Source organism: Tachysurus fulvidraco, chromosome 10, assembly GCF_022655615.1.
Source record: "Tachysurus fulvidraco isolate hzauxx_2018 chromosome 10, HZAU_PFXX_2.0, whole genome shotgun sequence".
NCBI classification, from domain to species: Eukaryota; Metazoa; Chordata; class Actinopteri; order Siluriformes; family Bagridae; genus Tachysurus; species Tachysurus fulvidraco.
In genome coordinates this window covers 2,419,362-2,436,861 of record NC_062527.1, presented here as the reverse complement: position 1 = coordinate 2,436,861, position 17,500 = coordinate 2,419,362, and the positions used below count along the sequence as shown (strand labels likewise).

At 45.3% G+C, this 17,500-nt stretch overlaps 2 protein-coding genes and 2 long non-coding RNA genes across 6 annotated transcripts in view; 3 read left to right on the top strand and 1 right to left on the bottom strand.

The window, feature by feature from the left end:
- The window catches only part of wwox (WW domain containing oxidoreductase), a 233,937-nt gene extending 223,786 nt beyond the window's left edge, over positions 1-10,151 (top strand). For both annotated transcript variants that reach the window (XM_047819231.1, XM_047819230.1), the window contains one exon: positions 8,801-10,151. In XM_047819231.1, the coding sequence (XP_047675187.1) occupies positions 8,801-8,992 (192 nt within the window). In that variant the 3' untranslated portion in view covers positions 8,993-10,151. The remainder of the gene's footprint in view (positions 1-8,800) is intronic.
- LOC125145650 lies at positions 2,945-4,332 on the top strand. The gene is made up of 2 exons (XR_007144052.1): positions 2,945-3,363; positions 4,181-4,332. It is a non-coding gene; the product is annotated as an uncharacterized LOC125145650 (long non-coding RNA).
- mafb (v-maf avian musculoaponeurotic fibrosarcoma oncogene homolog b (paralog b)) overlaps positions 9,992-17,500 on the bottom strand; it is a 51,890-nt gene continuing 44,381 nt past the window's right edge. The window contains exon 3 of the mRNA XM_027140871.2: positions 9,992-10,109. The gene's annotated coding sequence lies outside the window, so the exon portion shown is untranslated. The remainder of the gene's footprint in view (positions 10,110-17,500) is intronic.
- The window catches only part of LOC125145649, an 18,079-nt gene continuing 13,396 nt past the window's right edge, over positions 12,818-17,500 (top strand). For both annotated transcript variants that reach the window (XR_007144051.1, XR_007144050.1), the window contains exon 1: positions 12,818-12,977. This is a non-coding gene — a long non-coding RNA (uncharacterized LOC125145649). The remainder of the gene's footprint in view (positions 12,978-17,500) is intronic.

Genomic DNA, 17,500 nt, shown 5'->3' with positions numbered 1-17,500 from the left:
AATTGCTCAGCCGTATAAATGAGATAAATTTAAGTCAGGGTGTCTGCTAAATGCTATGTGGACGTTTGATCACATGCGCTTGTTAAACATCCCATTCCCAAGGTGTTCGGGTCCGGTACCGGTGTCAGATGAGGAGGTCTGGGGTGCAGTCAGTGTTTCAGTTCATCTTAAAGGTGTTCAGTGGGGTTGAGTAAAGGCTGCAGTCCTTTAGCTTCAAATCATGTCCCCGTAGAGCTCGCATTGAACACATCATCATATGGGAACAAGTTCGGGTCTCTTTCTTCTTGTAAATGGAAATCATATAAACAATCATGAGGAAGGCTTACATACAGGACTGTATAGGGGATGTGATCAGGGGGCACATACTTTTAGTTATATAGTGTATGTAGTTTGACTTGGATTGGAATGAAAGCTGAGGAAATGTTAATCAATTAATTCATTCATTCATTCTACCGCTTATCCAAACTACCTCGGGTCACGGGGAGCCTGTGCCTATCTCAGGCGTCATCGGGCATCGAGGCAGGATACACCCTGGACGGAGTGCCAACCCATCACAGGGCACACACACACACACTCTCATTCACTCACACACACACACTACGGACAATTTTCCAGAGATGCCAATCAACCTACCATGCATGTCTATGGACCGGGGGAGGAAACCGGAGTACCCGGAGGAAACCCCCGAGGCACGGGGAGAACATGCAAACTCCACAAACACGAGGCGGAGGCGGGAATCGAACCCCCGACCCTGGAGGTGTGAGGCGAAAGTGCTAACCATTAAGCCACCGCTTTCCGCCCTAGGAGATGTTCTTGTGCCATTTTAATTCTCAGAAAATCTTGGCTAGTGGTGTGTTTGGCAACAGGACAGATCTCCTAGTCAACTCTATCACGGGGTAGTTAGGGCAGTAATGACAGACTCCGCTGCATGATTGCTCACACCGCATTAGTTGCTCTAACTCACCGCCCAGAAAAAGAACCAGTAGTTGTCTATTTAGTGGTATGTGCGTACGTGCGTGCGTGCGTGCGTGCGTGCGTGTGTGTGTGTGTGTGTGTGTGTGTGTGTGTGTGTGTGTGTGTGTGTAAATCCTTTCACTGATGCCTGATTAGGCAGGGAGAAAAAGTGGCAGGGGTGTTTACCCTCTACCCAGAATCCTCCTCCCAGCCGACCGGAGCACGCTCAGACGAGCTGTCTGTTCACCGAGAGACGCCACACTGAAGCGTGTAAACGGCCTACAGCCCTGCTTCTTTTGTGCTGTATGCTAATGGAGTCAGTGAAAGTGTTTTTCCAAAATCATTGAATGTGCGGTCGAACTTTTTTTTTATTCGTTAAACGCCTGCGTTCTTCTCCACCGTACGCCGGAGCGCCGGATACCCTTTACTTACTGTAGATGTTAGCAAAAAGCTGGAAATCTGTAATGTTTTTTTTATTGAATAAGTCTATAATCATCTAGAGATGTGGTAGCTCAGTGGTTAAGGTGTTGGGCTACTGATCGGAAGGTCATGGGTTCGAACCCCAGGTCCACTAAGCTGAGCAAGGCCCTTAACCCTCAGTTGCTCAGTTGTAAGTCAGTCTGGATAAGCGAGTGTCTGCTAAATGCCGTAAATGTAAATGTAATCAGTTCAAACTCCATGAGATGATCTGAGGAAGAGGAACCTCATCCTCATCGACGTGACACCGGACAGGAAACGACGTCAATGTAAATGATGTCCTTTCTACAGCAGTTTTGGAAAAAGTGACTCGAAAGGTTATTGTTGTCGAGGCCCCTGTGACCGACTCCGGTGATGTCAGGAAGCTTACTGGCTGCCGGAGGTCTATTGTGTCAGGTTTACACGGCGCGTCGGATCCGGGGGGAAGTGATGACACGGCAGATAAAGGAGGTGACTCTAGAGGGAGGCGAGGCTGCCCGGAGGTGATGCACTGCCAAGTCGTTGGCACTATTGTGGGCATCATTTACTCACTTCGGTAACGGCGTTAGAAATGCATGAGTGCTGTGTGGAGAGAAGATCTAACAGTGTGTGAAATCCCACCGTGACCAGAAGGGTCTTCCTTGGGTCTCAGAGTAAACATCAGGGTCAAAAACAACAAGGCAGAGAAGCTCTTGTTACAATGATTATTTATTAAATTTAAAATATCTTTAGCACAGATTAAAAATCAGACACCTCCAACTATCATGATCATCATGAATGAAAAATAAACATTCCTAAAAAACCAGCTCCGTTCATAGGATACATCTTCGCCTTCATAGAATATTTCATTTGAATAAGAATGTACATTTGGACACACAGGGCTGAGGCAAATCGTAAGACTTCCGGGGGGTCCGTACGAAGCCGAGTCTGACGCGAACGACCGCCTCGAGTCGACTTTAAAAGTCAGCTAGCAATTTTGAAGTCGTTCAAAATATTAAGCGCTCCTTAGAAAATAAAGCAAACGGAATTCCGGCTCTCCCCGTTTATCCTATCGGCTCCGGGAATCGGGCGATGAAGGAACACGGATCTGCCTCCGGTGTTATTAACGTAGGTACGTAAACTCACGAAACGCAACAAATCTCGCCGTTTCGATGAGAATTCTCTCGATCGATTTTTTTTTTTATAACCTTCATTTGTTTCATCCGTCGCGAGCGTAAAAGTTCCGATCCTTCGCCGCTTTTTATTCCTGACTATTTGCCTCAACCCTCCCTTTACAGATGTAAAGACAAAGTTTACAAAAAGTTTTTACGACACACAATGCGGATGACAGGCAGAGGAAACAACCACTTACTTAAAGTACTTAAAAATGTCACAATTTTTCCACATTTTCTTTATGAGCTAATAACTTTTTTTTTTTTTTTTTTTTTAAATTCTTTGTTGTTGTTTTTTTGCTTTTTTTTTTTAGCACATGCCACATAATGAGACTTTGATTATAAAAGTACCTGAAGAAATAATTGCTAATAATATCAGCATGCATAGCTGTTCGGTATCTACATTTATTTACAGAGATCGTCGACTTCTTTACACGGGATGGATGGAAGGTGACGGAGGAGAGAGAGAGAAAAAAAAAAAAACGAAACGAAGGTTGCCTGTCTTGGACATTAGTATTATTAGCAGCTCTGCTACATACAGTAGATATTCGTTCTACAATGGTTTAGGAAATAAATGCTGGGGTACAAAGAGAAGGGTAAAGGATCTGTGGCACATCGCATCGCACTAGAGGGAGGACACGAGTTTACAAATGGATCTACATGAGTCTCAACTACAAACCGTCACCCAGTACAAGACTCCCAGGACCGATGGAGATGATTATTAACTTACATTATAGTACGATACATAGTGTGTGCGTTCAGGGACGTGGAGGTCGTTTGCCGGATTAGTAAGTATTTAAAGGTGGGGTCTCCGATTTTTGAGAAATGCTTCCGAAAACCGAGTCGGGCCGAATAATAAACAAATACAAAATTAACGTGTAGCCAATGAGCGGAAAGGGGCGGGGCTTGTCGATATGGGCGGAGAGAGCGTTCGGTGCGCGTGTGTGACGTTAGCAGAAAGCGGTTTTAACATCGACATGGAGGATAAAAACAAAGAAAGAAAGAGAAGAAAGACTTACGATAAGGACAAGAAGTAGGACGTGTTAATATAGGATCAGCTTTCCAGCGCTGGAGAGAACTGAAGGAGCAGGAAGTTGGCCACATATTCACAGGTTGGAGTTTCCCGAGTCAATAACTCCTGAGCTAAACGCTGTTACTACACAAATAACACCTCTTTTCTATCGTAGTAATGTAGAGAGGCAGCTACAACCGCGTTTTGTGTAGTAACAGCGTTTAGCTCAGGAGTTATCGACTCGGGGAAACTCCGACCTGTGAATATGTGGCCGACTTTACTTAAGACGCCGAGGCGCTTTTTTCCTTCTCGATAGGTGAGTAACGTTGGTTTTGCTTTGTTACACAGAACTAATATATGCCTTTGTCCTTTACATCATTATGCTTGTGTGGCATTTTTGCTTGTTTGTTTATCTACAATCGTATTGTTCTTCCCTTCAGCTATGATAAAGACACGTTTCTTTCCGTCAGTCGCCTGGGTTACGTATGTATGTGTGGGCGGAGCTATCGATACAGGGGTGGGACCCGTTTGGGTTAGGGGCGTGTTTGTTTTGGTGATTTCAAATGTCAACATTGGCTTTCAAAAATCGGAGACCCCACCTTTAAAGAATAAAAAGAAAAACCTTTACAGTGCCAGGATACTTAAAACCACTTTTACACGTTAAAAAAAAAAACAAATACACAAGTCATTCTCGCCATTTATTGCAAAATTAAAGCTGCTCATTTGGATATTTTGCATGAGATTTGGACTGAATAATAAGAATAATAATAAGAAGAAGAAGAAGAAGAATAAAAAAGAACAGAAACAGCATCAGTGGAAGACTTGATTTGACTGGATTCCACAGGAAAGACTGCAGTCAGCTTTATTGCGAGATCGTACAGCTACAGTACGACGGGAATCTCTCTCGATCGTTTGATATATTTCTGTCTTTATTATTTTCCATTTTTAACCTTGTTTATAACGGATCTTCGTTTCAGTCGCTTTGGTTCGTTATCAGTATTGCTGCACGTTGGACCTTAGCGTGATAATTAAAAGGAATTAAATAAAAAACACTGTTTGTGATATTCGGTGCCCATCATGGACGTGCACAGATAAACGAGACATCTGTCCGCTTTTACACAAATATACACCGAGCACTTGTTTACTCCTCCCTGATCATCCCCTTCTCCTTCTCTCTCTCTCTCCTGCTCTTTACTAAACAGGGCAGCATGTGATAAATGGCAGCAGTGGGTGGTTTCGCATGTTAATGTGATATCTCATAAAGCTTATCGTCCCCAAACGGGTCACCAAGGTCAAGTGGTGAGGGGTTGAGCGTAACAGCAGTAAGATTGCATCCCTCTCATTCTGCCTCAGTGTCATTTCACCTTCTTGCTCTCTCACACACACACACACACACACACACACACACACGTACGCAGAGTGTCTCACAGACCTTTTGCGCTCCCAGTGCAGCAAAAGGAAGCGCTGTTCGGATTCCGTCACTCTGTGAATCGACGTTAGATTTAATTCAGTAGAGAGACTTCTGAGAGGAATATGGCGCAAATGTAAACAAGGGTACGGTGCACCATAAAAGCACCGTCGCCTCTAGACACGTGCCCGGAGCTGTAATTCGGCCGGCGATCACCATCACCGCGATAAAGTCGTGTAAGCTGTTCTGTAGCGCTACGCCTGAGCCGCGGCGTGGATGTAGATTTGTTGCGACTTGCAGTAACTGTCCAGATTTTCCATTTTTTTGAGGAAGGGTTAAAGCGATTTAGCTCTGCTTCCTTTTCATACGGGTGCTTGTTTAGCTAAGGGACAGCGCGGTACTGTGATTAGCTGTGGATAATCTCAGCCATGCTAGTCTTTACCTCGCTTCGATGCAGAACGCATTAGCACTGTACTCTCTGCTGTCTGTGCTCCAGTCTCGCTCTGAGGTGAAAACAAGGGCACTGGAAGAGCTCGGTCCGGTCCTGGGACTGTTCCGTATCGTTGCCTTAAACTACTCCATCTTTATTTATAATAAGCCTCCGAACTCCGAGCGAGTTCGGGGTCTAAAAGTTTCACGTGTGCCTCGGACACGGGTCGGGTGTAATAATAGCGGCGTCGGGTCTCGGGTAAATTAAAATGAATGTGTTTTTACCGAACGGACCCGAGAAGACCCGAACTACTGTATCTCGTGTGTGCCTCGACTCGAGTCCTTTTCCAACCTCTCCTCTGTTTGCCAAGACCGCTTGCGACATGCGGCTGGTGACGTGCGGCTGGCGGTAAGCTAATTTACGTTGAAACAGACCTGTCAATCAATTTTGAATCCACTCTGTAGCGGTTACTTTAGTGTAGAGTCACGCAACGTTCGGGTCCAGTCGGGGTAAAAATAAAATTGCCGACGGGTCGGGTCGGACTCGGGTTTAATTTTTTACGGGTTTGTCTCGGGTCGGGTCTTTCTTTAAAAAAAATAATAAAATTATGCACGTCGGGTTTGGGTAAAAAGTGATCACTTCGGGTCGGGTACATTTCTGTAGACCCGAGAAGACCTCTAGGCTGGATACATACATACATACGGGAAGCTGCTGCCAGATACCGTACAGTAGGTGGTGTAAGTTCAGTAGGAGAGGGTGATATTGAGAAAGGTAATTTATTAACTTCCTCTAACCTCCCTGTGCCTCCACACTACAGGCTGACAAATGGCCTTGTGGAGCAGGATGATGGCCTCTTATTACCCACAGCCTCTTTGCTTAATCCAAAAACAAGATTTCCAGGGTGGTCGCACATGCGGTAAAGAGATTGATGAAGCGGCCTCGTCTGTACGACGTGTAAATATCTGGCCGTACCGAGGGTGAAGACGGCTTCGGTACACATCCAGGCGTACTATAGACAGCTAGGCAAGACGCCGCCGCCGTCAGACGTCCGTCAGCTCGGTTCTTTTGTTCCCGGACGTTTACCGAATACGAGTTTTGAGCGAATTGTGCCAAACTTTTTTTTCACTTTCAGGTCTACTGCGTTTTCTTCTCGTCCTTTTTTCTGTTTAAAACTTAAGTTGAAAGAGCTTTCGGCGTATCAACCCAAGCAATGTAATTACCAGATGAGTAAACGCTGTCTGGTCCGAGTCTGCGTTCTGAGCAGTATGGCTGCATGGGCTAGCAAAGATTGAGTGACATTTTATATCCTTTTATATTTCTGCCTTCAAATGTCTATTAACTTATCATTCCAAAAGCAGGTAAGACTCAGAAAGATGCATCCTTTTGATGTCATGTTTATTGACTCGCTAACCAAAGGAATGTGCGACATCTGCGTACTTCAAAAGGTATTCAGGCACACACACACACACACACACACACACACACACACACACACACACACACACACACGAACTCACACACACACAGAAACAGCTCAAGGGGAGGGGAAATAAAATTCCTCACAGAATTTTTGGCTACAGCCTTGGCATTCTTCCCATAGTATGTGTGTGTGTGTGTGTGTGTGTGTGTGTGTGTGTGTGTGTGTGTGTGTGTGTGTGTGTGTGTGTGTGTGTGTGTGCCTAACCAGCATGCTGTTACAGACTTCACCAGCTTGGGCTACAGCTGTGGATTCGTCTGCTTAAACAAGGCTGAGTCTTTGTGCTGTGTGTGTGTGTGTGTGTGTGTGTGTGTGTGTGTGTGTGTGTGTGTGTGTGTGTCTCTGAAGCCAGAACTACGAGTTTCTCTCGATGTTTGCCAGCCGATTGCTCCTAAACATCGGTCGTGGCTTTTTAGAGGCGCACAACACGTCGGTAGATAAAAGAACAGGCCCATTTCGAGGCTCCTACAGAGTTTCATACGAAGCAACAGCGACGGCTTTTTTTTTCCACAAGTGAGGAGCGGCATGAAACACGACCGTCCGCTAATTCCGTCTGACATGTTTTTCTTCCCCTCCCTCCATCTTTCATGGCCTCCAAAAAAAACCAAAAAAGCGTCTAAACCTACGGTAGTAAGTCATGTGGAAGAAAAGCCGTGCCTCGGGACTACCGGCTTGTTTTATTTTGTTTTTTTGGCATAATTTTTCGAACGAGGTTCGTCGTGCTAATCCGACCGTGACCGATGGACTGACTGAAAGCAAGCAGCAGTGATAAGAAAAGCGAGACACACATTTTATTTTTACCTTGGTACTGTAGCATGGCCATGAAAATACTTCTGGAAAAAGAACTTTCTGGACATATAGCAGAAGAGTGAGGAGGAGGTGTGAGTGTGTGAGTGTGTGAGTGAGTGTGTGAGTGAGTGTGTGAGTGAGTGTGTGAGTGAGTGAGTGAGTGAGTGTGTGAGTGAGTGTGTGAGTGAGTGAGTGTGTGAGTGAGTGTGTGAGTGAGTGTGTGAGTGAGTGTGTGAGTGAGTGAGTGAGTGTGTGAGTGAGTGAGTGAGTGAGTGAGTGAGTGAGTGAGTGAGTGAGTGAGTGAGTGAGTGAGTGCCGTCCCAGAGGACCGACCGGTTAACACACTTCACACTGAGTCTCACTCTGTTACTATGTGTGTGTGTGTGTGTGTGTGTGTGTGTGTGTTTACAGAGTGAGAAGCAGTTTTTCATCGGACTGTAGTAAAATCCTTTTTGACATCAGATGAATGGCCGGTTTTTGCAGCCTGCTTGTGTTCTCTGTACCGTACAAGGCAATAACCACAGATCAAACCCTTTATGTATAGTACATACACACATATACATATACACATATACTATACGATTCCTGTTTCTTCTGCAAAGAGATATTAAAGCCAGCCGAACGTTCGTTCATTCATTAATTCCAGCATTTTCCTCCCTGAAATATATAAGAAAAGACGCAGCGTGCAGTGTTTCGTCGGTACGAGACGGTCGGCATTCCGCCGTCGTTGACCGTATATCCACTCTGTCTTTAGGAAACTCGTACGGCTCAGGTTCAGGACTCGGGGTTTCGGGTCAGTCGTTTATTACATGACAGCATGCGGTGTCTTGTTACGCCATTTATCCTGTGTTCAGTCTGTACAGTATGTACAGTACACACACATACTGTACACACACACACACACACACACACACACAGCCCTGTCGGTCAGGTCCAAAAAGGTTCGTCTCTGCTGTTACTTTGTCATTAATCACTCCAGAACCTTCTGTAAGGGTTGTAGATGATCGTGTACCGATGTCTTTTTTTTTTAATGTCATCCCTTAAAAATGTCCTTGCTCATGCTCTGTTTTTTTGAATGTTTTGACATCATGATTTTTTGTTCCTGTGTGTTTTTATTTTGCAGCAACAAGGTGCAGCCACTACGGTGTACTGTGCCGTGGCTCCGGAGCTGGAAGGCCTGGGTGGGATGTACTTCAACAACTGTTTCCGCTGCTTGCCGTCAGCGCAGGCCCAGGACCCGTCCGGCGCCCTCGGCCTGTGGGAGCTCAGCGAGAGGCTGGTGCTGGAGCGGTCCGGCGGCCCTCAGGCACCGTGAGCACGACATAATCCCTCAGCCCGGCACGGCACGGCACGGCTTACCATCGACCGTCGCCACGACTGATTGTTTCTTCACCATGCACGAGGAGGGCTGAGATAATAAAGAGCAGAAAAAGGGAAAGGGAATTTATAGTCCAAGGATGCGGTCTGTTAGACTGACGGATGGAAGCAAAGAGAGAGAAAGAGCGAGAGAGAGATTTGTACTTGTTTCTTATTCGGGCCACATGTGGGTTTCTCATCTTTCTTCTGTAAGGTGATTGATTAGAGCTACCGCTAGAACACTGTACACTTTTCCTCTAATCGACAACTAACACCAAGTTTTCTAGCTAGGGGGCGCCGACGAAAAGAAAACGCGTTAAATCGTCGGGTCCTCTCAGTCGACTGGACAGAAAATTCAGAGATCTAAAATATCAGGACTTAAAACGGTCATTATCGCGCATCCGTCTGTACAAATCAACACGAACGAGTAAATGCTGTACCGGAGGTGCAGAGACGACGGAGAGGAAGAGCAGACGTACGTCGTCTATTTACATACTGTATACAACCACCGAAAAGGACCTGGTCTGTATAGATATGCTGTACATAATATACACAGAGTGCCGTTCTACTTCACATACGTTTCAGAATGACTCTCCCGATTCGTGACTCCGTCCGCCCGAAGACTTTTCAGATACAGTGAACGTTTACAAAATTCTACGTTAATGCTAGTTACGACGAAGCGGCGTCTCCGAGGACGACGGGAGGACGACCGGTGCCGGCTGAAGGGAAGAGTCTCACAGTCTTAAGAGATTTCAGGTGGAACTTTCCTCTCGAACTCCCTTTTTTTTTTTTTTTTTTTTTCCTCGTCCTTTGATTTTTGTGAATGTTTGGAAAACGTTTTTTTTCCCGTAAAAAGGTGGTCTTCGTTCGCTGACAACCGACTTTAGAAGAAAGAAAAATTCAGCAGAAGAAGAGAAGGTGGCAAAGACTGAAGAATGGCACCGGCTCTGTTTTTTTCCCTTTCCGTTTTCCTCCTTTTTTTTCTCTTCCTTTCTTTGCGGGTTGACTGTTGTGCTTTGGGGCCGTCTTGGTGCCATGGGTCAGTCTGAGCTAGAAGCATTCCAGTGTTGTGGGACCTGTAAAGAAATGAAAGAGACAAATAAAGATTCGTTGTTCGATTCATGATGGTTGTCCATTTATTTTTAAACTTTCATGCAAATATTCAAAAGTGTTGAGTTAAAGCGCCATTTTCATCTGTATATATACAGCCGTCTGTATCACTAGACAATCACCGATACGGGTCATTTCCCTGATAATACACATAATTGGAGGGACATTTGGTCAAACATTTGGTGGGAAACATACAGAAAGGCCTCGATTAGAACTCACTCTCACTCACTCACTCATCTTCTACCGCTTATCCGAACTTCTCGGGTCACGGGGAGCCTGTGCCTATCTCAGGCGTCATCGTGCATCGAGGCAGGATACACCCTGAACGGAGTGCCAACCCATCACAGGGCACACACACACACTCTCATTCACTCACACACACTCACACACTACGGACAATTTTCCAGAGATGCCAATCAACCTACCATGCATGTCTTTAGACCGGGGGAGGAAACCGGAGTACCCGGAGGAAACCCCCGAGGCACGGGGAGAACATGCAAACTCCACACACACACGAGGCGGAGGCGGGAATCGAATCGAACCCCCGACCCTGGTGTTGTGAGGCGAACGTGCTCCCACCTTTAAACATAGTACTCCTAATGATATACCAAACAAACACATTTCTGGTAACGCATAGGGTCATTATATGGTCTTTTTTGAGTTCTCCGGCAAGATCCCAGGCCTGACGCTCACCTCTAATCCCAGTCGGATCTCTGACGAATCATTCTAATGCACATCTAATGCACTTCCTGTTCTAATCGCCATTTGTATCGATTTAAACCCTTTGTTCAGTTTGAATATTCATTATTTTTTTTGCATCCCTAGTTCTAATCGAGGGGGCGCACGGTGGCTTAGCGGTTAACAAGTTCGCCTCACACCTCTAGGGTTCGATTCCCAACTCCTCCTTGTGTGTGTGGAGTTTGCATGTTCTCCCCGTGCCTCGGGGGTTTCCTCCGGGTACTCCGGTTTCCTCCCCCGGTCCAAAGACATGCATGGTAGGTTGATTGGCATCTCTGGAAAATTGTCCGTAGTGTGTGTGTGTGTGAGTGAATGAGAGTGTGTGTGTGTGCCCTGTGATGGGTTGGCACTCCGTCCAGGGTGTATCCTGCCTCGATGCCCGATGACACCTGAGATAGGCACAGGCTCCCCGTGACCCGAGAAGTTCGCATAAGCGGTAGAGAATGAGTGAGTGAATGAATGAATGTTTAAAGGTTTATATATTGTGAAATAGAATAAAAAAATCTTTAGAAAATATAGAAAAGCAGGTTCAAACAAAATTCATAGTAAGTGGGAGGCAACATTTCTATTTATTTATTTATTTATTTATTTATTTATTTATTTATTTATTTATTTATTTATTTCAGTTTCAAACAGACTTATTTTATCCAAATTCAGTTACAGATACAACGATGCTTGCATTGCTTTAAATAAAACACTTTTACAGCAGAGTTACAGCAAAGCCGGTAGTGTGAGCCGTGGAGTAGTGTCCGTGTGTGTGTGTGTGTGTGTGTGTGTGTGTGTGTGTGTGTGTGTTTAGCAGCGCTTTGACCATGACCCGGAACAACTCCATAAACAAACCGCCTGTCACACACATTATTCGCTCCAGCAGAGTAATTGACACATGAAGAAACCAATCATACAGCAGAGCTGACGTGTGTTTTTGTGCTTGGGCAGTCAGTGGAATCAATAGTGCATACAGACAGGTCCAGGCTCAGGGCCTCAGACAGGACATCAGCATTCTGTACACCAAACCCCATAATATACATATATACTGTATCCTGTGTATCAACCAGTTACACAGAGCATTCTTTACACACACACACACACACACACTGTATACACACACACTGTGTATATACACACACACTATATACACACACACACACTGTATACACACACATTGTGTACAAACACACACACGCACACACTGTGTATACACACACACACACACTGTGTATATGTATACACACACACTGTGTATACACACACATACACACACTGTGTATATATACACACACACACACACGCACTGTGTACACACACACACGCACTGTGTATACACACACACACTGTGTATACACACACACACACACACACTGTATACACACACACTGTGTATACACACATACACACACTGTGTATATACACACACACACACACACGCACTGTGTATACACACACACACACTGTGTATACACACACTGTGTATATGTATACACACACACTGTGTATACACACACATACACACACTGTGTATATATACACACACACACACACACTGTGTATACACACACACACACACACTGTATACACACACACTGTGTATACACACACATACACACACTGTGTTTATATATACACACACACACACGCATTGTGTATACACACATACACACACACACATACACACACACTGTATACACACACACACTGTGTATACACACACACACACACACACACACACTGTATACACACACACACTGTGTATACACACACATACACACACTGTGTATATATACACACACACACACGCACTGTGTATACACACATACATACACACACACTGTGTATACACACACACACACACACACACTGTATACACACACACGTTCTTGCTCACCCACACATTCTCTCACACACTGTCTTGCTCGTGTTTTGTGCACTTGGCCCAGGGTCCAGGTGGCCTATCTCTGCTCTCACACACACTTCCTGTGTAAGGAAAGTGTGATGCAACACGGAGACAGTACACACAGCAGCACAGCTCTGACATCAGCCTCCCTCCCACCAGATAGCCGAGATGTTCTGAGAATCGTGGCTGCTTCCTTCTCCACCATGTAAACAACACATAATCTTTTTGTGAGACAATCAGCAAAACGAAATAACTTCTTTTTCTACTGATCTGACTCTGATCGAGTCATTTCTCCTCCATTCTCTCTCTCCTTTTCTGTTACTCTCCATCTCTTTCCTGTATTGTGGAGAACAGAACCTAGAGACGCAGTAGAACTGTCTGTGTAATAAATGAGGAAAGTGGGGGGAGACAGAGTGAAAGAGGGAGAGAGAGAGGGATAGAAAGAGGGGGGATAAAGAGAAAGAGAGGGAGATAGAGGGAAAGGGAGAGAGAAGGAGAGAGGGAAAGAGAGAGGGGGAAAGAGAGAAAGATAGAGTGGGGGGGAGAGGAAAAGAGGGAGAGAGAGAGAGAGGGAAAGAGAGAGAGAGGGAAAGAGAGAGTATTTTGGGTGATGAGACGTTGCTTGTATTTGTCTGATACTGAGGCAGGTTAGCTAATGATGTGAAGTGTGTAAACTTGAAGTGGGACTAAAGCATGAGTGAGAGACACTCTGTGTGTGTGTGTGTGTGTGTGTGTGTGTGTGTGTGTGTGTGTGTGTGTGTGTGTGTGTGTGTGGGGTGGTGGACGGGGGACCTATAGACATGATGCTGGATAAGAGCAGAAGAGCCGATAAAGTGGGAAGTTTCTCAGCCAGCCAGGTGACACTGTATTGTGTGCAAATGGGCTGAACATTGAAAGTAAGTCTCCATGCTTATGTTCTCTCTCTCTCTCTCTCTCTCTCTCTCTCTCTCTCTCTCTCTCTCTCTCTCTCTCTCTCTCAGAAAAACACAGTTCTTCCCTGTAAAATTCTATATTTTTCATAGGACCACAGTTTTTTTTATACAGTCCCTGTAGATCTACCTTGATCTATGACTAAACTCACTTGACCTACTAGAGAAAAATCTGCTAGAAAAGTGTGTTATTAAGAGCCGAGATCAGACATGATGTGGGATCTGATTCATGGGCTGATTTAAAGCCACGATTTGGACCTATTCAGCTGTTTTGGATGCTGAACACAACCCAGCACCATCCAGCTCGTCCCAGCAGCCTGCATAACCTCTCATCTCATTACGCAGCTGTAAGCAGAGTCACTGGTGTTACAAATAATCCTGTCTCTTCTCTTCAGCCCTGCAGCACTGGATCAAACATTCATTCATTCATTCATTCATTCATTCATTTCCTACCGCTTATCCGAACTATCTCGGGTCACGGGAAGCCTGTGCCTGTCTCAGGCATCATCGGGCATCGAGGCAGGATACACCCTGGACGGAGTGCCAACCCATCACAGGGCACACACACACTCTCATTCACACACACACACACACACTACGGACAATTTTCCAGAGATGCCAATCAACCTACCATGCATGTCTATGGACCGGGGGAGGAAACCGGAGTACCCGGAGGAAACCCCCGAGGCACGGGGAGAACATGCAAACTCCACACACACAAGGTGGAGGCGGGAATCGAACCCCCGACCCTCGAGGTGTGAGGAGAACGTGCTAACCACTAAGCCACCATGCCCCCCCCCCCCCGATCAACAGATAACAGATATGCCCTAAACTATACGATTGATAAGAATGTAGTATGGCAGTGGGTTCGATACATGATACAGAGCTTGAGAAAGGAACTGATTTATAATCACACTCTCTGATGTCATCCAGATGAGATTGGGTTTCCTTTCGAGTCTGGATCCTCTTCAGGTTGCTTGCTCATATCGTCTCAGGGAGTTTTTCCTGTCTCAATTTGCAACTTTAGATATCGTTGTAAAGCTGCTTTGCAACAACATCCATTGTAGAAAGCACTACACAAATAATGTAGGGTCGCAAAGGGGTGGAAACTTTCCATGGGAACTTAATCTGGGGAATTTTGGAAGTATTCCAAATTGGAAAATTTATTGGAATTTATGGAAATATTTCAGAATTTATGGGAGTTATTTGGAAATATAGGGAAATGTATCTAAACTATATCGCATACAAATATAAATAAACATTTAGTTTGGTCATAAGCAGACACGCATGCAAGGTAATACACATCTTAAACATGACGTCATGACCGATTTAATTGTAAGTAGAACTTTAATCGATTCTTTCATCGAGTGACACAAAAGCATAATAAACATTATTATGCTTGTAATAAACATCATAAACTTAATAACTGTAATAAACGTATTTCCCTATGATCGCTGTAATCTGTTCTAATCAGTAAGGTAGTTATTAAGTTTAGGTATTGGGTACGATTAAGTATGTAGAATAATGTAATGCAGAATAAGGCATTAATATGGGCTTAATAAGTGCTAATAAACAGCCAATATTCTATTAATATTCATGCTAATGAGCAACTAGTTAAATGACCCTAAAATAAAGTGTTACTGTGGATGTTATGGAAGAATGTAAGTACATGCAGGGGGTTTGGCCTCAATGGCCTTCCAGTAAGCAGTGTGCTGTGTGCAAGTGACCGATTAATGCAGGGTATAAATTTAACTTAAACTGCATTAAATCTTGTCGTTTTAAACACAATTATGCTGTTAAGATTTTTTTTTTATCTACATTTAAGTTCCTTGTTATAGGCAACTCTGCATTTTTTTTAAAAATTCCCAGTTAATTCCCGTATATTTCCGTTAATTCCCATTTATTCCCCTTAAAGTTTCCAGCCTTGAAAATTCCCGGAATTTTGCAACCCTAATTAAGTGTAATATTAGATGATGACCACGAGACAAGCCTTAATTTCTCTCCTTCAGAATTAGGTGAGTCTTAATGTATGTTACTAGCCGGCTAACCGGCCATCAGTGACCAGATCAGAGTCAGCAGAGTCAGGGTTCAAGGCAGTGAACTGCAGAGAAGCCAGATCAGGATCATGCAGCACAGAGCAGAGCTCCACCCAACCCCATCCACAGCATCCACGATGGAAGCAACTGTATGCAGTGATCACTCGGTTCTCTGCCCTGTCCACTGATTTGCAAGCAATCCCTCCCCCCCAAAGTCATCTCTCTAAAGCAGCTCCACTCTGATCTCAGGTTAGTGCAGAAGAACTGCATCCACTGATGCCTTACAGGAAGGATAATGATTTCTTTTGTGTGTGAGGCACTGAAGGATTCATGAGGGTATGTTTTTCTCCTTTTTCAAAGGAAACCGACGGTCCTCTGAGGTCTTCCCCACAAAGCCGTATCGATCACCGTATCGGAATCATTTGATAGTTAATCAATACATTTTCTTTCACTGCCGTGCAGGAGGCCATATTTCAAAGCCCAACCTTGAACCATGGTGCAGTAAAGACGGTCTCGCTAACACACACACACACACACACAAACACACAAACACACCGAGGCTTAATATGGTCCAGTAGCAAATTCAGCACCCGATATCAGTATCGCTTCCAACGTTTAGTTTGTTTTGAATTGCTTTCAACGATCATATAGATTGTGATCTGCTTATCATCTCGAGCACTAAACAAATTCAGTATGTTGGGGTTCAGCGTGTAATATCAAGCCACCGATCAACTGCGAAGTGTTTATTTAGCTAGTTAAAGCCGTATGTGATGCAATAGGTGTTAATCTGATCTTGTTACGGGAGGTATAGAGTGCAGAAGAGGACAGAGGGGATGAAGCTCTGCCACTGACACCTCGATAAGACTGTATCAGTTCCTGTTTGTACAGCTTTCTGTGTAACCAATAGCCTCCATCTGAACACACGCTCTGTGCGTACTTAATTTCTCACCGTTTAGAGTGACATTCTGGATCTGGATCACTCTTTCATTCTACGACTGAAAGAGAGAGGAGAGTGTGCGTCCTGTGAGGATGGAAAGGGAGGGAGTGGGAGGGAGGGAAAGGAGGCGACGCAGAGACGAGAGAGAGAGAGATGATGAGACGAGAGAGAGAGCGCGAGATAGAGCGAGAGATCGAGAGGAGAAGGGAGCGGAGGGAGTGATGAGAGAGAGAGTCGACGGGAGAGGTGCGGCATGAGAGCGAGGAGCTCAGAGAGTCACGCGGACGCGCGAGACGCGAACAGAGATGGAGCTGCGCGAGGACAGAGAGCCCCAGGAAGACCCCCTTACAGAGGAGTCGGAGAGAGAGCGAGAGAGAAGAGGGAAGAGAGAGGGGGAGAGAGATATGAGAACATCCGAGAGAGATGCGAGAGGAGAGAGAGGGAGAGGGGGAGACTTGAGTAGAGAAGAGAGAGAACGACGGAGATAGGAGAACGAGAGAGGAGAGGGGGAGGAAAGAGCGGAAGGAAGAGAGGCAAGGGAGATGATGACGAGCGAGGGGTAGGAGAGCCGAATGAGAACTTGAGATGCACGAAGACTGAGACAGGGAGAGAGGAGATCGGAGAAGGAGAGAAAGGAGGAGAGGGAGACGAGAGAGGGGGAGGACGGAGAGAGGAGAGAGCGAGAGGATCGAGGAGGAGGGAGCGGAGGGAGAGGAGGAGAGGAGACGGTGGAGGACGAGGAGGGGGGAGAGGGAGAGAGGAGAGAGAGAGAGGGGGGGATGGACGATATTCAGAAGTGAGAAAGGCGAGAGGAAGGAGGCGGTTT